The sequence below is a fragment of the Acipenser ruthenus genome, chromosome 22, assembly GCF_902713425.1.
Source record: "Acipenser ruthenus chromosome 22, fAciRut3.2 maternal haplotype, whole genome shotgun sequence".
Lineage (NCBI taxonomy): Eukaryota > Metazoa > Chordata > Actinopteri > Acipenseriformes > Acipenseridae > Acipenser > Acipenser ruthenus.
In genome coordinates, this window is record NC_081210.1 from 31,122,059 (window position 1) to 31,143,118 (window position 21,060).

At 42.2% G+C, this 21,060-nt stretch overlaps 3 protein-coding genes across 9 annotated transcripts; 1 reads left to right on the forward strand and 2 right to left on the reverse strand.

Moving 5' to 3' along the window:
• Positions 1 to 358: 358 nt before the first annotated feature.
• LOC117412983 (CCR4-NOT transcription complex subunit 8) lies at positions 359 to 5,041 on the reverse strand. 2 transcript variants are annotated; one of them, XM_058996548.1, is made up of 7 exons: positions 4,864 to 5,041; positions 3,805 to 4,001; positions 3,033 to 3,274; positions 2,750 to 2,911; positions 2,478 to 2,622; positions 1,961 to 2,071; positions 359 to 1,254 (listed from the first exon to the last, which is right to left on the reverse strand). In XM_058996548.1, the coding sequence occupies exons 2-7, from the start codon at positions 3,919 to 3,921 to the stop codon at positions 1,126 to 1,128; spliced, it is 906 nt and encodes a 301-aa protein (XP_058852531.1). In that variant the 5' UTR covers positions 3,922 to 4,001; positions 4,864 to 5,041; the 3' UTR covers positions 359 to 1,125. The 2 variants fall into 2 exon arrangements, with proteins under 2 accessions (XP_058852531.1, XP_058852532.1); XM_058996549.1 differs by having other exon boundaries at positions 3,081 to 3,274; positions 4,864 to 5,036.
• A 3,141-nt stretch (positions 5,042 to 8,182) lies between these two features.
• LOC117413221 (protein FAM114A2-like) lies at positions 8,183 to 15,342 on the reverse strand. Of its 2 annotated transcripts, none has more exons than XM_058996550.1 (14): positions 15,232 to 15,342; positions 14,225 to 14,473; positions 13,771 to 13,870; positions 13,562 to 13,663; positions 13,157 to 13,251; positions 12,414 to 12,548; positions 11,840 to 11,998; positions 11,454 to 11,583; positions 11,167 to 11,255; positions 10,671 to 10,778; positions 10,254 to 10,393; positions 9,696 to 9,768; positions 9,257 to 9,310; positions 8,183 to 9,010 (listed from the first exon to the last, which is right to left on the reverse strand). In XM_058996550.1, the coding sequence occupies exons 2-14, from the start codon at positions 14,459 to 14,461 to the stop codon at positions 8,912 to 8,914; spliced, it is 1,521 nt and encodes a 506-aa protein (XP_058852533.1). In that variant the 5' UTR covers positions 14,462 to 14,473; positions 15,232 to 15,342; the 3' UTR covers positions 8,183 to 8,911. The 2 variants fall into 2 exon arrangements, with proteins under 2 accessions (XP_058852533.1, XP_058852534.1); XM_058996551.1 differs by lacking the exon at positions 15,232 to 15,342 and adding an exon at positions 14,672 to 14,808.
• Positions 15,331 to 20,690, forward strand: LOC117412774 (microfibril-associated glycoprotein 3-like). Of its 5 annotated transcripts, XR_009308179.1 has the most exons (4): positions 15,342 to 15,406; positions 16,856 to 17,177; positions 17,628 to 18,518; positions 19,337 to 20,690. XR_009308179.1 is itself a non-coding variant. In XM_034908705.2 (3 exons), the coding sequence occupies exons 2-3, from the start codon at positions 16,883 to 16,885 to the stop codon at positions 18,386 to 18,388; spliced, it is 1,056 nt and encodes a 351-aa protein (XP_034764596.2). In that variant the 5' UTR covers positions 15,331 to 15,388; positions 16,775 to 16,882; the 3' UTR covers positions 18,389 to 20,690. The 5 variants fall into 5 exon arrangements, 4 of the variants coding, with proteins under 4 accessions (XP_034764596.2, XP_034764597.2, XP_034764594.2 ...); XM_034908705.2 differs by having other exon boundaries at positions 15,331 to 15,388; positions 16,775 to 17,177; positions 17,628 to 20,690; XM_034908706.2 differs by having other exon boundaries at positions 15,333 to 15,388; positions 17,628 to 20,690.
• Positions 20,691 to 21,060: the final 370 nt, after the last annotated feature.

The following is a 21,060-nucleotide window of genomic DNA, read 5'->3' on the forward strand; positions in this document are numbered from 1 at the left end:
GAATTCTAACATCACAGTCTGTTATATCAGCAACCTGCAAAAGTGAATTGTCCGTCCGAGTCCCCTTTCACTGTGATGCTTTTGTTCTGAGTAACGCATGATAACCCCACTGGTAAAGTACATTCTTTGCAGTCTGATGTGTGTTGCACTTCAGCATCTCAGCACTACCTTGGTACTGTGCAATCACTGCCCCTTGCTCCACCACCTACCTTCTTGTTGAAAGCACGCCCATGTGCCAGTGGAGAGTTAGAACTGTATAGTTCCATTGAACTCTATTTTAAATAAACCTCCCTTTCCAAACCTTGTGCACATCATGCCCGAAGGCTGGTCTACACGAGAACCATATTCAAACTTCAGATCCAGTTTATAGAAAACACTTTAATACACAACTGTTTAAAACAACGGGCGTTTTTAAAAACAATATACATCACAATCATCTGTGGAAATAATAAAATTAAAATCAGGAAGTGAACATTTTTAAAAGGTACAGTTTTCTTTTCCTACTGAGCCAACATCCATTCCTAAAATCTTAATTTCTCAGTGAAAACAAACACTGTAAAACGTAATAGCTTTCTTTGTAATATACATAACTTCCCAGCCTTCTTTAAAATTGTACAACTACAAACTTGTCTGCTATGTATCAGACACTGATCCGTTTTAAACGTTCCTAGGGAATCCAACTCGAAACCTGTTGTACGGGTCACAGCGGCCGTTGGTTAGCAAGTTATGAATTTTAGAAGAGGATTGCAGCAGAGTGTGTTAAAATGCTGCATTTCTAATGTCTTCCACTGCATACAGCACCCAGGCACTGGTCCCCTGTTAAAAACAAAAAAAACGTGGTGGTACTGCAGCTGAAAGCAATACAAGGATCATTTAAAGCTAGAGAGGCTCAGCGTCGGTATCGCAGGCGATCCGCTCTAGTACTGAAGTTTAACTGGAAAAGCAGACACGGCTTAACAGAACACAAGATTTAGCGACAACAGAAACCAAAGTCCTTTCAGGAGTGACGAGATCTGGATCGCACAACCTGAACTTCTTAAAAAGGTGCTGGAGGAAGAAATGAATGCAGGATACTGCTGGGGAGATAAAGAAGCACCCGGGCGTGGAGGCTCAGCGGCAAGTCTGTCAGTGTTTGTTGTTCGTTTCTTCTTGAGAGGAGTTTGCAATTCCGTTCTGACTCTGGGTGGATCCAGACCCCAAGCCGTACAGCCGCCCGCAGTACTTCGCATCATCGATGTTATCTTCAAAAAACAACTGCACAGAAAAGAATGCTGTGTTTGAATCACGTGTGTAACAAGGGGTGCATTTATCCAAGAAGTACATTTAACAAAGGGGTGCATTTATCTCATGAGTACGTTTAATACCAGAGACCTCTCTGAAACAAACAGGACAGCTCGGCTAGAACGGGTTCCATTTAATCCTTGCAAAACTCTCTCCATCACTACGAAACATAGCCCGTTTTTACAAGCAGCACTTTCGGGTGGATACTGGTGTTGCTATCCAGCTGTTTGTACTGGCTTCACTGAATATTTCTTCAGGCTACTCAATTGTCAATCTTTATTCAACCAGGACAGGAACCACCGAGATGCACCAACATTCCTTTAAAGGAACTGGAATTCATTACATGGGAACTGGAATTGAAAAACAAAAACAGGAATTGACTCGTTAAGATACACTCTTCTAACTGGAAATTAACTATTAAACCAGCATTCTGCTATGGGGTTAGATGACAGCCGGTTCATTTAAAACAAAAAGAAACGCACACAATGCTCAGACATGTCTATCACATTGCCAATAACCTGCCTTCCACTTCTGGTCTAAATTCAATCCAGTGTGTGGCCCTGCAGACTGAGAGGAGCAGATCCAGTAAATAACAGAGGGGGAGCTCCTGCAAGCACTTTCATATTTGAAGTCAGTAAAAGCAGCAGAAATGGCCAGTGCCGTTCCTTTGCGTGAATACCTCTTTCATTCTGAAGAACGCCATCCCAGTGAGCAGCGAGTCCGAGCCAGCCTGGTGCTGCCTGCCTATCCTCTTCAACTCCAGCTGATCAGCAACTTCCTGAAGACCCCCCTTAAGAGAAGACACACACACAGCTAACATCACTGCCTCCGATCACTGCGAATGCCAAGGTAGGAACCTTTGTAACAAACCATTACAATGGAAACTATGCAGGTACCAACACAAGTAAATAAGACTAGGTTGCACGTGTTTTTCTGTTCAGCTGTTTCTATTTTGCCAGATATTATTTAGGAGCACTGCAGCGTCATACAGAACCGACACGGTCTATCCCCAAGTTATGCAGATTAACCAGCAAAAAAGATTGGGAATAACCAATTCACAGGATATAAACTCCCTTCTTCTGAACAAGAAACGGATCAAGTGATTCCCACCCCAGTTTAACTGTGACGCAAACACTTCACACCGTGCTGCAGTAACCCCAAGTGGAACAGCAACACGTGGTTGTTTTTCACTCTACCTTGAGGTTCTTACAGCTCTTCATGAGGTACTTCACATCATAGATCGCAGGAAAGAAGAGGTTGAGTATCTGAAAGAACTCGTGCTCCTCCTCAGGCAGCCTGGTGTCAGTGAGAAGCTTCACCAAGTAGCCAAAGTCATAGCCGCTGCGAACGAGAGAGAACAAGGCTCCAGTGACTTCCTGATCGACTCAATGCTTGCATGCTGAAAATATTCAATTTGCTATAGCATGCAGTTAGACCGTTCTGCTGCACATATTCCCTTGAGCCTTACCTGTGAAAGGAGAGCCACTTGACATTTTCACACAGCACTAAACCAGATGTCATGAGGAGCTCGGCAAAGTAGAGAGTATTAATTCCTTCTTCCTCGTGTTTCTTGAACTGCAGTCCAGAGTTCTGCAGCAGATCGATGGAGTCCTGGGAGTACATGTCCTCCCTGGGTGGACAATGTAAGAATATAATTAAACAACCAGTGAACTGGATGGGGAATTACAACAGTTAACCAAACGCAACTGGTTCATTTTAACAAACTTCAGCAGCAGAGAAAGCGTACTCACATTTCAACATCATTTCTGAACGGAATGTACACACACACACACACATACGTCAGGTTGAACTTGAAGTTAAACTGCCAGGTGGTTGTTCCAGGTGGGTAGTCCCCATCTTCATTCATGAAGGTCAGTCCGAGCTGGATGATCTTCAGCAGGTCCACGTTACACCGCAGGAGCTGATACTGGTAATCCACTGTACTGCGAAACTCACCAATCGGCCTCACCACAACTCCTGGGAACTCTGTGTCCTAAACAACATCCACAAAACAACACTGTTGTGATGGATCAACTGAAGCCACTGTCACTCAATTGAATTGACTAACTGATGTCAATGGAAGTAATGTGTTGTGATGGATCAACTGAAGCCACTGTCACTCAATTGAATTGACTAACTGTGACGTCAATGGAAGTAATGTGTTGTGATGGATCAACTGAAGCCACTGTCACTCAATTGAATTGACTAACTGTGACGTCAATGGAAGTAATGTGTTGTGATGGATCAACTGAAGCCACTGTCACTCAATTGAATTGACTAACTGTGATGTCAATGGAAGTAATGTGTTGTGATGGATCAACTGAAGCCACTGTCACTCAATTGAATTGACTAACTGTGACGTCAATGGAAGTAATGTGTTGCCACTGTGAGAAGCTTGTGTTAACAGAATACTGCCATTTGCAATTTTGGTGAATGGTGTGTTGGAATTGGTTCAAAGGGAATTGGAATTTGGTTTGAAAAAGGAATTGACCCAAAACCCTGCTTCAGGGGCTTCGCTCTCACCATGGCAATGAAGTTGAAGCTCTGAATAATCTGTCGGATTTTCCTCATTTCCTCCTCCAGATTGCTGGCCCAAACTTCACAGATGATCTTGCTGGTATCTGCTAGCGCGGCTGGCATCTTGCACGACTGAGGAAGTGACTGAAAAGGCCTCTGAAAATTCTGGAGCACTTCTAGGTAGGCAGTCCGTTGTTTGTACCCTAAAATGTCAAACAAGGACACTGCTGCACAAGTGTGATACTCTAGGATCCATTATCAAAGCAGGATCCACAGCTCTACTAAATAAAGTGTCCACGTCACACAGTGGCTTTACCATATTAAAAAGGTTACAATACATTCCATGAAAGTTTAGACACACAAGCCAGGAGAGAATATCCCACGAAATTCCAGGCTGGTTGGTACCTTCCAGCAGTGGGAATCTGATGAACACCTCCTTGTAAAAGCAGCGTTACAGTGACGGGGTTAACTTTACAAAAGGCATTTTATTTTATTATATATTATATATATATATATATATATATATATATATATATATATATATATAACGTTATCAAAAATGAGCTGAGTCAATAATAAAAGCGTGACACACACAGGAACGTTTGTGACGCGGAACTAACAGTACAACGGAGCAAGTTTCAGTACCGGACAAAAAATAAATAAATAAATACACAGAAAGCGCAAAATCTAAGAAACAAACAATACAAAAAAATAAATTTAAAAAACCGTCCGATTAATTATCATTTGTCAGTTAAAACAATAACTGCATCGCCCACCGGTACTGTGGGAACATGCAAGGTAAACACAGGACCGCATACCCAAACACTTTCGAGGAAGAACAACACGCGTGTAGTTACACACACGTTTAGTTTTTGGATCAGAGATACGGTAGGTTCTGTATTATTATTATTAGTAGTAGTAGTATTAATGCATTATCAAAGCAACATCATTAGACTAAACAATCAAATGAGGAAAAGCAGAATGTGTTTATGCTGCGTCCTCCGTCTTCACTTCTCGTTCCGCTTTGAAGTGATAAAACTCTGCCTCACGTGGGCTCCAATGTACCTGCTTAGATGTTTTTTTCCGTTATATCTCTTTTTTTTCGTTTCCCTCGTTTCTGTTGACGCTGTCGTTTTCACTCGGTTTCCGTGTAAATTGAAATGCAATCACCACGCAGGCGCGCTGTTAGCTTCTCGGTAACCCTTGACCCCGGTATCCCTGTTACAGCTCGAGTCACGTGAGAGCTTCGGCCGCGGCTGCAATGCATGCTGGGGCAGGTTAGCTGTATTTACTGGGAAAGGACAGAAGAGACGTGTTCGAGCAATGGATATGCATCTGCAAGTGCAGTCCAGAAAACAACAAACACGCGTTAATTGCATAAAATTGTGCTTTGCATTTTTAGTAATACAATGGTGGAGAAACTGTAATAACGTGTCGTACGACATTTTATGAAACAGGACGCTCCTAATTTAAATTGAGTGACAGTCCCATCCAATACAGCACCACGGGTACCACTTTTCTGTACCAGTATAATGTATTCAATACCCTTTAGACATACACAGTCCATTAATATATATATATATATATATATATATATATATATATATATATATATATATATATATACACACACACACACACACAGGTGTTACAGGGCAGTACAGTACTACAATGCAAGATCCATTTTTCAATGCAGCATAGTTTACAGTAAGTGCAAACACTATGACTGAAGTACAATATAAACTCGGATGCAGCTACAGTAGTAAGGATTACAGCAGGTGATATCTACAAAGACACATTAGTGCAATAGTGAGAGGGAGAGAGTGTTTTAATAGGTCCAGGAGCATATTAAACAGAATGAATGCAGTGAGGAGAATCTCATTCTTCTTGTTTGCTGAAGAAGCAGAACAGTAAATCAGGGTGGGGGTCATGAAACCCTGCTTTAATGTCACTTAGAAAATCATTTCATACACGCTGGCCTCGTTATTAACTGGGTCCTTTAGATCACATCTTTATAGGGTCTGTCCTTTTCATGGTTCATCTGGCATTGGTATTGCATGATTGTCTTTGTTCCTATTGCTTTGAAATAACAATAAGAAATATAAACTGCTGTAATAAAAGTCTCATTGATCTGAAGCCCCCTTGACCAGTTGCTGCTGCTTTGTGTCCTTCATCCCCATCCGATTCTCTTGAGTTTAGAAATAATACAGCCAGGGTTGCTGGATCTTTATAACTGCCTCAACCAATTTAATATGGAGCCATCCATGAGATGTGTATGTATTGAATCTATCAGCCATCCATGAGATGTGTATGTATTGAATCTATGAACCATCCATGAGATGTGTATGTATTGAATCTATCAGCCATCCATGAGATGCGTATGTATGGAATCTGTGAGCCATCCATGAGATGTGTATGTATTGAATCTATGAGCCATCCATGAGATGTGTATGTATTGAATCTATAAGCCATCCATGAGATGTGTATGTATGTAATCTATGAACCATCCATGAGATGTGTGTGTATGGAATCTATGAACCATCCATGAGATGTGTATGTATTGAATCTATCAGCCATCCATGAGATGCGTATGTATTGAATCTATGAACCATCCATGAGATGTGTGTGTATGTAATCTATGAACCATCCATGAGATGTGTATGTATTGAATCTATCAGCCATCCATGAGATGCGTATGTATTGAATCTATGAGCCATCCATGAGATGTGTGTGTATTGAATCTATGAGCCATCCATGAGATGTGTATGTATTGAATCTATGAGCCATCCATGAGATGTGTATGTATTGAATCTATAAGCCATCCATGAGATGTGTATGTATGTAATCTATGAACCATCCATGAGATGTGTATGTATTGAATCTATCAGCCATCCATGAGATGTGTATGTATGGAATCTATAAGCCATCCATGAGATGCGTATGTATTGAATCTATGAGCCATCCATGAGATGTGTATGTATTGAATCTATGAGCCATCCATGAGATGTGTATGTATTGAATCTATGAGCCATCCATGAGATGTGTATGTATTGAATCTATCAGCCATCCATGAGATGTGTGTGTATTGAATCTATGAACCATCCATGAGATGTGTATGTATTGAATCTATGAACCATCCATGAGATGTGTGTGTATAGAATCTATGAGCCATCCATGAGATGTGTATGTATGGAATCTATAAGCCATCCATGAGATGCGTATGTATTGAATCTATCAGCCATCCATGAGATGTGTGTGTATTGAATCTATAAGCCATCCATGAGATGCGTATGTATTGAATCTATCAGCCATCCATGAGATGTGTGTGTATTGAATCTATAAGCCATCCATGAGATGCGTATGTATTGAATCTATCAGCCATCCATGAGATGTGTATGTATGTAATCTATGAACCATCCATGAGATGTGTATGTATTGAATCTATGAGCCATCCATGAGATGTGTATGTATTGAATCTATCAGCCATCCATGAGATGTGTGTGTATTGAATCTATGAACCATCCATGAGATGTGTATGTATTGAATCTATGAACCATCCATGAGATGTGTGTGTATAGAATCTATGAGCCATCCATGAGATGTGTATGTATGGAATCTATAAGCCATCCATGAGATGCGTATGTATTGAATCTATCAGCCATCCATGAGATGTGTGTGTATTGAATCTATAAGCCATCCATGAGATGCGTATGTATTGAATCTATCAGCCATCCATGAGATGTGTGTGTATTGAATCTATAAGCCATCCATGAGATGCGTATGTATTGAATCTATCAGCCATCCATGAGATGTGTATGTATGTAATCTATGAACCATCCATGAGATGCGTATGTATTGAATCTATGAACCATCCATGAGATGTGTGTGTATGGAATCTATGAGCCATCCATGAGATGTGTATGTATTGAATCTATCAGCCATCCATGAGATGTGTGTGTATTGAATCTATAAGCCATCCATGAGATGCGTATGTATTGAATCTATCAGCCATCCATGAGATGTGTGTGTATTGAATCTATGAGCCATCCATGAGATGTGTATGTATGTAATCTATGAGCCATCCATGAGATGTGTATGTATTGAATCTATGAGCCATCCATGAGATGTGTATGTATGTAATCTATGAACCATCCATGAGATGTGTATGTATTGAATCTATGAGCCATCTAGTTTGTTTTTGCAGGCGTCTGTAGGGAATGCAGGATTGTTTTAGCAAACTGATGAAGACAGCTCATTTTTACTTTACTCATATGCAATCATTATTATACACTCTTGAAGTATTCTGTTGCATCCCAAACTGCTTGTTTCACTGTGAAACGCAGGAAGAAACAGGACAACAGGAACGCACTGCACACACAACATGTATAGGATAGAGTTTTATTTGCATTAAATAAAAGGAAGTCATTCAATATTGATTACATACACATACACCAGAAGCATGTTGTATTGAGACATTGTACAGTCATTTTTATTTTACCAATGATGCAGTTATAATAGCATCACAGTTCTAATGTAGTGGCTTAAATCCCACTTGCGTACACTACGTACTGTACAACTCATATTATTATGAGCAGCCTTTGGATAGAACGACTACCTGAAATGTTTTAAAGTCCACGACATCAGACAACTCGACACACGCAGTCTGGGCTCAGTATAAAGTCGTACAACATGTTCATGGCAAAGGAAACGGGAAGAAAAGAATCTGGATCAGAGAAAGCCAAACCTTTCTTCCAGTCTCCCTGCAGACACTGATAAGACTCGCACTACGAAACAGGCGTGTGGTCGAGTTAAAAACAGGGTTTACATTTCATCAAATTACATGACAAGTAAAAAGAAATACCATTACTCTCAACAAACTGTTATTTTAAAATCCAGATTATTTCATTATTATTTTCTCACACGCACGCGTCCAGGTACAGAGCAGGTCACAGTTAATTAAGCTTTCTGACCGTGCTCATTGCTTTGATTATATTAGCACAGTTCATTTCCAGCTTTTGCAAACTGTTCAGCAGAGACCCTGAAATCCCCTCACTTGTCTCTTCTATGAAGCAGCTGCAGCTTTGGCACTGGCGTGTAATCCATCTATTGTCCGCTACTGTGCAGAGCTGGTACAAGCCTGGATGTGAGAAAGCTCTAAAACGGGTAGCAAGAGCTGCAAAGCATCCTGGATATACGAGGCACTGTTAGAAGCCTGAAAAATAAACAAGTCAAAACAATGATCACTGTGTATTTTTCTATGATCCGGAAGCATCAGCTCAAGCTGCAGACAGCAATCAACTCGTCTGGATGCTTCACAATCCTCTGGGTTAATTACACCAGAAGTCACTTCACTGGAAACCACTCACTGGGTCAGAAAACCCACTGGCGTCAGTGAATGAGCTGGTATTGCAATTCAGTTGTGTATTCAAAAAACCAAAACAACACATTATAAACCAACCTCCAAAAAGACTCCAGTGATCAGTGGATTCAGGATATCGCCCTTTTCATTTGCCTGGAAAAAAAAAAAATATCCATTTAATGAAGTCAGATATTAAGTAACAGCACAAGAAAACAATCTCACAACAGCCTAACACCATTGTAGATACACAATCGAACTGAGAATCGTCTTGTGTTGTACACAAAAACTGAAACGGAAATAGATTGGTATTTAACACAGATCACGGATGATTTGGGGCTTTAAAAACATCGGACCTTATTTGAGGTCTCTTATAGTAAAAGCATAGCAACGTGTAATAAAGCACAGTGCCAGCATGGGAAAGCACAGGTAAGCGCTGTAAAGACCAGCAAGGCACGGGAAGGCATTTTAATAAACATGGCAAACCAGGGTACATACACTGTGGTAAATGCATTGTACCTTGCAATACAGTACACCTTACCCCAACAGTACTTAAACAAGAAGTGAACTTCTTAGACAGCGATGAAATCTCTTTACATAAAATGATGGTCATCCTGAAAAACAAGAAAAAAGCATTGTAATGCACTATGAAATATCGTAATGCACTATGAAATATCGTAATGCACTATGAAACATTGTAATGCACTATGAAACATTGTAATGCACTATGAAACATTGTAATGCACTATGAAACATTGTAATGCACTATGAAATATCGTAATGCACTATGAAACATTGTAATGCACTATGAAACATTGTAATGCACTATGAAACATAAGTAGCAAGATTCATTACAGTTATTATAACTATACCCTGGTCTACACATCATCCTCCTCCTCTCTCTTTGAAGGATTTTAATAAGCAAGGCGCCCCACAGATGTGCTGGTACCCGACGTGTTCTCCATTAACGAATGGGCTGGATATGTGTTCGTGCTGGTGTCACAGTGAATATGGTAGCAGTCCTGACTGCAGAAGCACACTGTGCTGGGCTGTACGTGCTGCAGTATACTCTGGGTTTAATCAACAGGACGTCTCTTACTGTGACAAACATCTGGCCTGTTCCAATGCCGTGGACTCCAGGTCCCGGCTGTGAAGGATCAGCTCAGCTGCTTTATGGAATTGCTCTATTGATCTGGCTGTCACTTCAGCCAGGCTTCGGATTGCATCCGTGTGAATATCCTGCAAATCAGACAGAGGAAGGCACCTGAACATGAAAAGACCCAAGCACGTGGGTCACACCGCGATGCAATAGGAGTCCTCTATCTATCCCTGCACTGGCAAGGCAAACATACGCTCTCTCTAAACTCAACCCCTTTAATGAAAGGCAGCTCTTACTAGGTATCACTTTCTACAGCAAAGCCAACACACTCGTGTAACAGGTATTACTGAGCAGAACAAGCCTCACAGCACACTGTGTGCATTGCAATAACCATTCAAGTCAGTTAGTTGCTCCTACCTCAACAGAACTCCTGGGAGCTGCTTCTGTGCTTTCAGTTTCTTCTTCCTTCTCCGATTCTCCAGGGATATGAACTTCAGACATCCAGCAGTGTGCCTTTTTTCTGGCCTGGAGAGACACGTTCCTTTAATTTTTAAAACAGAGGCCATAACTGAATGCACTTTGACTACCAGCATAGCCTTTATTTACAGCCACCTTGAATTAAGAACCCCAGCTGTCCAGTGCCAGTAATCTGTAATAATGTAACAGGTATTGCATTCTATTGAAAGCCCTGAGGACAGCCCGCATGTGCACTGTTCTCACATCCCAGTCTGGGCACAAGCGTACGCGAGATGCTGTTTCCTGACCACACCAGCATGACACTAAACGGCAGCTTTTCTAATAAATGCAGCAGACATACAAACCAAGGCAGTGCAACCTGCAATCTGATCATGCAAAGGGCTGTTTTAGTGCAACGGGTTTTATTTCTGTAGGGATTTGATCATTCAGGACATACCCTGCCGAGCTTGTCTGCAGTTGTAGCTACGTGTAGCTCTGCCATGACAGCGGTCAGCTCTTTCACGAACTCCGAACCATCATCATCATCTAAAAACAGAAATATATACATACATATTGCAACTGTTTTCAACCGCGTTTCAAAGAAGCTTCAACTGAAATGCAGAATTCTTTGCGTGCACATGAGAAATGATATCGCTTCAATGTGAACATATTGGAGTATCGATGCATTGCATGAAAGCTTTTCCCATTGATGAGACGATCAGTCATACTGCACTGCCGTTCTACCTTTCCTCTCTTCCTCCTCCTCCTCCTCATCGTCGAATTCCCCCAGTGAAAAGGCTTCTTTGATCAGCTGCAGCTCCTCTTTCAAAGTGGCGAGCTCCTCCCCAGACATCGAGGTCAGGACTGATCTCACCTGGACAAACACAAAGCAAGCACTGAGCCAGGATCTCCACAAGCAGCTGTTTAGAAACCATTCCAGCTTCAAAAGTAAGTTTTAATTAATAATATGTGTTTTAAGAGACCTGTAATAATGTGTGTGTGTGTGTGTGTAACGATGATCCGAGTGAAGGTGCTGAACGTGACGAGGGCAGAATGGAAATCTCAGTTCAATGCTGCTTCCAGCCCTTCATGGAATCCACATTACAACGCTGCTGATGAAAGTGCTTTACCTTGGCTTCACTTTCCCTGGAGAGAAGCTCCAGAGCCTCAAGGTGGGAAAGGCCCTGGAACTCATCAAACAGCATCCCATAATGAGCTTTCCTACTGGTATCCGTGGCAACTTGCCCTGCTGTTTGTTGCTGTTCTTGTTCCTTCGCCTCCCGTAAAACCTAGATGAGAATGCAAGCAGTCCAGGTGAATTCAAACACAATACACAATCGGGTAACAGCTGTACTGTGTAGGGTTGTTTGAACAGCTGTACTGTGTAGGGTTGTTTGAACAGCTGTACTGTGTAGGGTCGTTTTAACAGCTGTACTGTTGTACCAGACAGAATACATGCACACCTAGATGCATACATACTTACAGTACACATACATACATATATTTATTTATTTTTATTTATTTATTTCTTAGCAGACGCCCTTATCCAGGGCGACTTACAATCGCAAGCAAATACAAATACAAACAGTATACACACACACACATACATACACATATACAAACAATACACACGCACACACACATACATACATACATAAAATACACATGGACATACAATACACACACACATGAAATAAAGTTCACCTGGGACAGTGTTTCAGTTCTGATCATCAGTCCTTTCGTTTTCTTAAACCCTGGATCTCCTTCTGCTATAGCATCCATGGTCTTTTTCCCGATGAATTCTAAAGCATCCAGACCTCCACTTATAACACTTTTCCCCTGAGAGGTAATAACATCAATATGAGCAGCTTGTATCTTGTAAACAGTGTTTTATAAAGTACAGGAACCATGTCAAACAGCAGCTTGAACAGTGTTTTATAAAGTACAGGAACCATGTCAAACAGCAGCTTGAACAGTGTTTTATAATGTACAGGAACCATGTCAAACAGCAGCTTGAACAGTGTTTTATAAAGTACAGGAACCATGTCAAACAGCAGCTTGAACAGTGTTTTATAAAGTACAGGAACCATGTCAAACAGCAGCTTGAACAGTGTTTTACAAAGTACAGGAACCATGTCAAACAGCAGCTTGAACAGTGTTTTATAATGTACAGGAACCATGTCAAACAGCAGCTTGAACAGTGTTTTATAATGCCATGCACAGGAACAATGTTTTAAGCTGCAGCTTTGCCCTTTGAACGTGTTTTATCCTGCATTCACCTGCAGGTGTAGCTGGTGCTTTATTCTTAATTGCCTGTTGGCATGATGGATTCATCTTTGCTAGTTTTATTTTAATAAAAGGTGCACAAGCTGCATCTCTGACACGAATCCCATACAGCCCCCGAGGGCCCGTTTTCTCTTTTGTCTATTTGCTTTAGAGATACTCACAGTGCTTTGAACCACGCTGCTGAGTGATGAGAACATGCCCATCGCAGCCCCCACCGGAGCGCTGCTCCCACTGTCCTTACCACTGCCTGCTGCACCTGCGTTTAAACACATAGCCGGCTCTCAATTTAAAGAGTCTTATTTGATTTAGTAAGGTCAAAAAAATTCAACGACCTTCTGTATTTACAAAATGAATCATATTATTATTTTAGTGTTACGTTACATTTTCATAATGCATGTTCCTTAACTGGGCTTTTAAATAATGGAACGTGGCAAAGCCAGCGCAGAGTGTATTCAGCACATTACCCTGATTGCTTTGTTCAGGGTCTCTGCATTTTAAACACAGCACACAGACCAATGATTCATCAGGTGCTGGACAGTGTCGAGGTCACTTGTACTGCTTCTCACCCTCTTGCTTTCCTTCCTCCCTCACTTTTGTCGACAGGTCTGTAGGGCTCGGAATTCCAAGCGATGATTCTGCTTTCTCAATAACCTGGGAAATCCCTTGACCTTGATAGAACACACAGAGCAGGAATCAGTCAGCACTGCACATGTACTGTATCATGTGACTCAGTAATGCCTGTCCCGAGTAGTGAATACAGTGCTGCTTCTCTTACCGACGGTGGCGACTGTAGCTGACGCAGTGGTGATGAGGGACTTGCCCCAGCTTCCCCAGGATCCCCAGCCCCCCTGGGCTTTCACAGTAGCTTGGGTCTCCTATACAGAGTAAGTGACATGAAGCTACCCAACTCAGACTATCTGTACACTGCACACATCCACATGATTAACAGTAACACAAACTAGCAGGCCTGGTGTACCAGCTTCACTTCCTCCATTATTTAGATATGCTTCCTGTAGAATTGTAATCTACACAGTGCAAAAGACTGGCAAAGCAACTCTGCTGGAGGACAAAGGTTTTCAATTCCACGTGGCACTGGTGACCCACAGTACATACAGGTCAGGAATGAGCAATTATATGTGCATTCATTACTTAATGCATTGCTAGATAAAAACAATACAAACAAATGCCTTGAGACTGGATTACTGTGTATACACCTGTACCATTGTTACCTGTCGTGCATCTCTCTGTGTCTGCTTTTCGTCACATGGCTCTTGGGGCTCACAGGGAGGGGGGATGTTTTCAGGTCTTTTCCGGGTCAGACTGACTCCAGTTACCGCTGTGCCCCCCTTTTCTCTGGACCCAGCCTCGCTCTCTATAGAGCCCCCAGCAGCATCATCGCTCTGCAGGGAGAGCTCCTGGCTGTCACATGTCACCCCTGTGACACTGCCGTTCTCTGCTTCAGACATCCTGGAACATTCCTGGAGAAAAACAGTATTTTGTTTGGTAGAAAAAATATGAATGCAAATGTGTGCTTTTTATATATATGACAAGACAGCATCATTCATTAACACTGTACATAAAACATACTGGACTTATTTGTGTTTGCATTTATGAGAACTGAGTTGATTTGATTAATAATAATAATAATAATAATAATAATAATAATAATAAAATACCTTTTTCAGATTTTGCTATAACAGAAAATCACAAGAAATGCAAACAAATTAACATGCAAGGCTTATCCGAATTCCACATCCAAATAACCGGCCCTTCAAACTGTGCTGTCCGTAGGAAAGCGTACAGACTAGTGCGGCACAAGGCTGTATCGCCATGGCTTGTCTTCGTGTTGCTATATGTAAGGACATCATTTCTTCTCTCATATTACACCCAGCGTTGAAATAATACTGCAATCGCATCCTGTGCGCCACGACAGTATTGTTGGGTATAGTCCTCTGTCGTTGTACGTGGCTCTGATTGAATACCCAGAGGCTGTGCAAGTTTACTGTATCTGTGATGAGGAGGAGGAGGAGGAGGAGGAGGCAAATCCAATCTGCATTACTCAAATCCTCCATTCCCTGGCCAGACTGTACACTGTACTATAACCCAGCATGATCTTGACTCTATAACAGCGACTTAGGTTTGACCACGTTCATTTGACCTGCGTGTTATAATATTATTAACCCCATTTTCTCCTTACAAAAGCATGCATGAAGTAACAGAACACAGCGCTGCCTACCTGTAGAGTGTGCTTTCGAAACGTGCTGGCAGTACCCTGAACTCCCGCAGCCACGTCACGTCAGCTTTGAAATGTTTCCACGCTATCAGTTTAAAAACAGGACGTACGCACTTCAAACGCGACTTCCGTTTCCGGCTGGACAGGGAAGAAGGCGATGGTACGGGTTATTATTTTGGTAATGAATGTATTGTGTGTTACTCGTTTTTAAACTGTGTAGCATTGTTGCTTGTTTGTGAATAACCCTATATCGGTACGTTTGATCACAGTGTGCATATTTTGTCAGGCCACACGGGTGTTTGTTAGACGAGTGCTGTGTGATATACAACCTGTCTTGTAGTCCTGGCTTTTGTGTTGAGCTTAATATGTCATTTTAAGAAAAATAAATTGAGGAAAATACAGAAATTATGATTGTATTCATGAAATATATACAGTAGATGACGGTTATTACTAGCTACATTGATAAAGTCAACTCTCGGTTATTAACAGGATTTTCCCAGGAACCAATCCCGTCCCGTAGACTTTAATGTTAATTAAATTCTGATATTATTACTGCACGCCGCTATTTGACGACTTTCTATGTAGTTGCCAGCGCTACAGAGCGCTCTTGCATGATTTATGCGAATGCTCCATGCAGCTTTTATAACTTCACAACTGTGTAAAAACCGGACTGAGGCAGAATCGTGGATTTGAAACTGGATACGAAGCGGCACGCTATGTTTGGGTATGTCGTGTTAAGCATGTAAATTTTTTAATGGTAACATTTAAAACACATGTATTGCAATGCCATATTTGTACAACTATAGTCTATATCGTTCCATATAAATACACTTGAAAACAGGGGCTTTTCGTTTATTGGCAACTTTCGGTTAATGCGTCAAACTATTACTGCGTTTTACCTTTCGGTTCAGGCGGTGAACGCCGGATGTACTAGTAGCCACTAGAGGCCGCTACAGGGTGCGAAACAGATGGTGTTGAAGTAATAGTGAGAGAGTTCGTTTTATGGGTAGGTTTAGTGGTGGGGTTAGGTGTCAGGCGCATGTGACGTGGTGCTGTTAGTCGTTCATTGTAAATGAGGTAAGCTGAGTGAAGGAGTAACATGGAGTTTAGTTCAGTTAGTTCTGTTGAAGAAGGTGTCCGGGTTTTTGGATAAAGAAGACAGCGAAGTTACAGAAATGTTGCGTAATGAAGCAGTGTTGAAGACAGAAGAGATTAAAAGCGGGTTTGCCTTTTGGTGCCGTAGTTGTCTGTGTTAGCTACAGCTGTATTTCGTTTTATGTATTTGTAAGTAAGTTTGGAATTGTTTTGTTTTCCGCAATTTGTTTTTCTTTCTATTCATATATAATAAAGGTAAAGGATGAGAAATGTGAAGTGTACCGTCCCGAGCTGCTTCATATGAACTGAGCCTTTAACTGAATAGTGCATCGTATGCTAATGTTCCTGCTGGCCCTGAACGCTGAAGAGAAATATATTTGTATGTGTGTGTACTATGCAATGCTGTAATTAAACTGTAGTAATTGGTGCTTTTCTGTTTTTTCTTTTCCAGAAGCGATCACATGTTGAAGACTCCCTACATAGCTTATGTTGAACTTGTTTCATGAGAACACATTTTTTTCTTCTTTCATAGGTGATCGAGTAACTTCTCCTAGCTGTGATGTTGCTGAAACACAACACCGCTGCAATGGTTTGGGCTCTTGCGTTTTGCGCTTTGCTAGCGTTTGCTCTTGAAGGTAAAGCACAGAATACCACAGAACAGTGGGCACGAGAGCAACAACGCAACGAGACCGTGCTTCCTTTCCAACTTCTCGCGAGGTTGCCAGCTCGCCGTGACGTCATTGTCAGGGAAGGCTCCAGTGCTGTGATCGCCTGTAATGTTACTGGAGGTCAGGATGCACGTGTTGTTTGGTACAACTCCAAGGGACACCTGCTGGAGGAAGCTGAAGAAGCAGGTAAGATGTCGTGTCATGCTTCCTACGTCATGTCCTGCATTCACAAGTCAGGTGTATCTCAATACATTATCAAAGGGCTTGCTCAACTCTAGAGAACACTTGGAGTCTCAATGCACAGCATTCACTACGGGGGCTTGGGTCAAAGAAATATTACATGTTACCAGCACTAGTGTAGCATCTTCAAATAATAATAATAATAATAATAATAATAATAAACAAATATGACTCTTCATTTTCCTTTTTAAAAGCTGTAAAGTGAGTGCTGGTCGTCTTTATGTAACATGCCAGTCAGGTATATAACATTAAAGGACTTCCAGAATGTCTCAGAAATCCATTGTGAGAAGCTTCCTCCTTCACTGGCAGTGCTGCCATGTGTAACGCAGGAGTGTGTGGATGTGTCCAGCCCCTTTGGAAGGACTGTATTGAGTGTATATGTTTTGTTTTTTTCAGGAGGAAAGTGGCTGGTTTTGGACAGGGGAGTGTTGAACATCACTGTGGTTGCTTTTGAAGACCGAGGCCGCTACACCTGCATTGCGCACAGCTCCTCCGGGAGCTCAAACTACACCATCACCCTGCGTGTGATCTCCACCCACGGTGTGATGGGGCTGTACTACGTGATCGTGTGCCTGGTCGCCTTCACCATCGTGATGGTCCTCAACGTCACCCGCCTGTGCATGATCAGCAGCCACCTGCGCAAGACCGAGCAGGCCATCAACGACTTCTTCCGGACGGAGGGGGCCGAGAAGCTGCAGAAGGCCTTCGAGATCGCCAAGCGCATCCCCATCATCACCTCGGCCAAAACGCTGGAGCTGGCCAAGGTGACCCAGTACAAGACCATGGAGTTCGCTCGGCACATGGAAGACCTGGCTCGGAGCATCCCCCTGCCTCCACTCATCCTCAACTGCAGGGCTTTCGTGGAGGAGATCTTCGAAGCCGTGCGCGTGGACGACCCGCTGCACCCACGGCAGGCAGGCAAAGGGGGCCGGGCCATCGGGGGCTGTCCAGACAGGGTCTTCACCATCGAGTCAGGACAGGACGCTGTGCCCCCTCAGCAGGGTCAGGAAATAGCAGTGCAGGCGTCGGTCCACCCTGCATCGCACAACCAGCGAGACATGGACACGGCTTCCAGCAGCAGCAGCTGTCATTCAGAGGAAGAGGAATCGACCGCTGTCATGTTGGACCCGAGCGAGCAGAAACATGTGCTTTATTAACACGCCGGACAGCACCGTGCAGCAGTCTTCTTCTCTCCCATCTGCTTTTATATATGTAAACTGCTCCGTTCTCCGCTCACTTGGCAGGCAGACCCAGTCATTAGGTTTGCGATGCTGTGAGCAGTGAAGGGTTGGTGTTGGGTTTAATCTTTTTAGTCCAGTGCATTTTAATTTTAAGGAAGAGCAAACTGCTAACATTTAAAAAGATAGATAAAAATTAATCAGTGATATGTATATTTCTAGTTTCATTATCTATTTATTCATTCTTTCTGTTGGTGCTAAAGTGTGTGTAATATATATATAAATATAAATTTTTACTCTTCAAGATAATGCAATGCAATACCCATTAGGTGGTGCTGTTGTACACATTTTATGGTGCATTTTAGTACTACCAGCTGTTTCTACTAATGAAACGATCTGACAGGAAATGAAAGGGGTAAGTAATGGAGATTAGTTTTAGTCATTCTCAGAAATGAAGATACAACATGTGTTTTCCAGTAAGGAAACCATACAAACGGTGCTCAGTCTTTACGTTGCTATCCATGTCTGTCAGCTGGCAAAGTAAGATGTGCATCCTTGAATGGTGCAATAGCAAGGGAGAGCTGAATTTGCAGTAGTAAATGCATCCTCGAGGGAGAGCTGTATTTGCAGTAGTTAATGCTTCCTCAAGGGCGAGCTGTATTTGCTGTAGTAAATGCGTCCTCGAGGGAGAGCTGTATTTGCAGTAGTGTTTAGGCTCTTATTGAAGTCTCTTTACCTGCCTTTCTGAAGCACTTCCAGAAGGAGGCTTTCTGGAGCAAACTGGACACCTCTTTAACAAAGTGATCTGACTGCCCTTCTGTCCTCTGGGCTCTGCGTGATTAAAAGGCTGTCACAGCGCAGTGCGAAGCTGACATCCTTTTTGATTTGACCAGCTGTGATGAAATGTGTGTGCTTTTATTTCTCCAGATGGTGGTTTTAATTCCTTTCGCAATGCCTGTGATGAGACGTTGCAGCAGTGAAATCCCCGAACATTACATGAAGCATTCGTAGCCGTGCAGTGGGAACCCCTTTAATGTGTAAACACTGTTTTGGGCTGTTTCACTGGACTTCGTTCCCACCCTGATCTAAATGGTTTAATTGAACCTATTTAAACCTCCATCCAGACCCGGGAGTCATTCATGATCTCGTTGTACCTGTTAAACCTGGAGTGGAATGCCCCCCAGCACTGGGATGGGACACCCTTATAGGTTTTGATGATAGGAATTGCAATAGAATTATTTTTTTTATCCCTTCTAAAACTTCACGATTTCTATAAATACCAGGGAGGTGTTGACATCAGTACAGATCGTGAGCCTCTTCTAAATTCCAGTGAATAGCTGTAAAAGACTGCAAGTCCTTTTTAGTAAGCAAACCCTTTTACAGGGATCACAATAATTGGGCAACTGTCAGCCGCGCGGAAAGAACAACAAAGGAACGAGCACAGAGCCGATTTCCTTGTCAGATAAAACCGCTGCCTGTATCAGGGACTCTTCTAATGGGTGGGTTTTTTATCCTGAAGATAAAGGTGTGTCATTCTATCAATTTGTATTATTATCATTAATATTTCACAGCTGTTCATTCTGGCTGAAACACTTCTGCAAACACGTATTTGAAAAAGTACCGTGTTTGTGCTTTAGCTGCCCTGCTGAATAGAATACACCTGCCAGGTCAGCCCTGATGCTCCAGGATGAAGTTGATGGGTTAGTTAGGAGCAGACTGAAGGTTATTAAACTTGTGTAGAGTGAACTATAGAGCAATTTAGTCGCAAGGTCATTCCATTCCAGCAGCCTTACTGCCTGTAAAATAATGGACTGTGTAATGAAATAATACAAGAACAGGCATGTTAATAGGATGTGCCAAATACCTTCTACAAATGACCGTAACCAGCATGACCCTCAAGTAGACACATTTGTCTTTTTAATACTTTTAAATCCAGGGATTTTTCATACGTTTCTAAGCATGGTTTTGATGGTATTGGTTCTGCACATTATTCAGTGTGTCTAGAAGAAGGATGTATTTGTACGTGCTGTATTGTGTAATAGCCTAAACCTGCATCCTTTAACACATGTATATTCAGGTATATTTCGTACAGTTTTCTGTATGGCTTTTCTATAAATGAATGGGTTGTGTGTGTGTATCGTGTATAGTATTTCTGTTTGTAGTTTTATGCATTAACCAACAAAGACCAGACCATGCCAGTGTGCCATGTAGAAACGTACCAGGGCAGGTTTATTGTTGGCTAGTTTTTGTGTTAATAAAGTACATGTTTAACTGTTTCTAACCCTCTGTGCCACCTGGTAATCTGTGCCCTGTTTGCAGTGCTTTTTTAAATTTCAGTGTCACACAATATAAAATCGAAGCTCCCGTAATGGCATTGAGTAAAGCAGCTGTTAAACTGATGCCAAGGGAAATGGAGCCAGACATGTCAACCTTTCCTGTTCTTCTCCTTATTGAACAGTGCCGGCTGCTTGGCAAGTCATTAGGAGGAGCGGTCAGGCTGGCATCTGTCCTGCTGGACAGCACTTCGGCTAACCCTGATTAAAATAAGAAAGGAGCTGGACATCATAATAAAATAGCTCTGTACTGCTAACAAGTCTCGTGCATCTGTACAGATGTGCACCGAGCAACGCAGCACTGTACAGTACAAGAGC

What these genes read in the sequence shown, in the direction of transcription:
- LOC117412774 (XM_034908705.2), top strand. Translation starts at nt 16,883, where the DNA reads ATGTTGCTGAAACACAACACCGCTGCAATGGTTTGGGCTCTTGCGTTT. An exon ending in GGAGGAAGCTGAAGAAGCAG is followed by an intron (nt 17,178 to 17,627) that starts GTAAGATGTCGT and finishes TGTTTTTTTCAG; the next exon opens with GAGGAAAGTGGCTGGTTTTG.
- LOC117412983 (XM_058996548.1), bottom strand. Translation starts at nt 3,921, where the DNA reads ATGCCAGCCGCGCTAGCAGATACCAGCAAGATCATCTGTGAAGTTTGG. An exon ending in TTCAGAAATGATGTTGAAAT is followed by an intron (nt 2,912 to 3,032) that starts GTGAGTACGCTT and finishes TTGTCCACCCAG; the next exon opens with GGAGGACATGTACTCCCAGG. An exon ending in AAGTGGCTCTCCTTTCACAG is followed by an intron (nt 2,623 to 2,749) that starts GTAAGGCTCAAG and finishes TCTCGTTCGCAG; the next exon opens with CGGCTATGACTTTGGCTACT.
- LOC117413221 (XM_058996550.1), bottom strand. Translation starts at nt 14,461, where the DNA reads ATGTCTGAAGCAGAGAACGGCAGTGTCACAGGGGTGACATGTGACAGC. An exon ending in GGAGGAAGGAAAGCAAGAGG is followed by an intron (nt 13,252 to 13,561) that starts GTGAGAAGCAGT and finishes GTTTAAACGCAG; the next exon opens with GTGCAGCAGGCAGTGGTAAG. An exon ending in GGAGGAGGAAGAGAGGAAAG is followed by an intron (nt 11,256 to 11,453) that starts GTAGAACGGCAG and finishes TTCTGTTTTTAG; the next exon opens with ATGATGATGATGGTTCGGAG.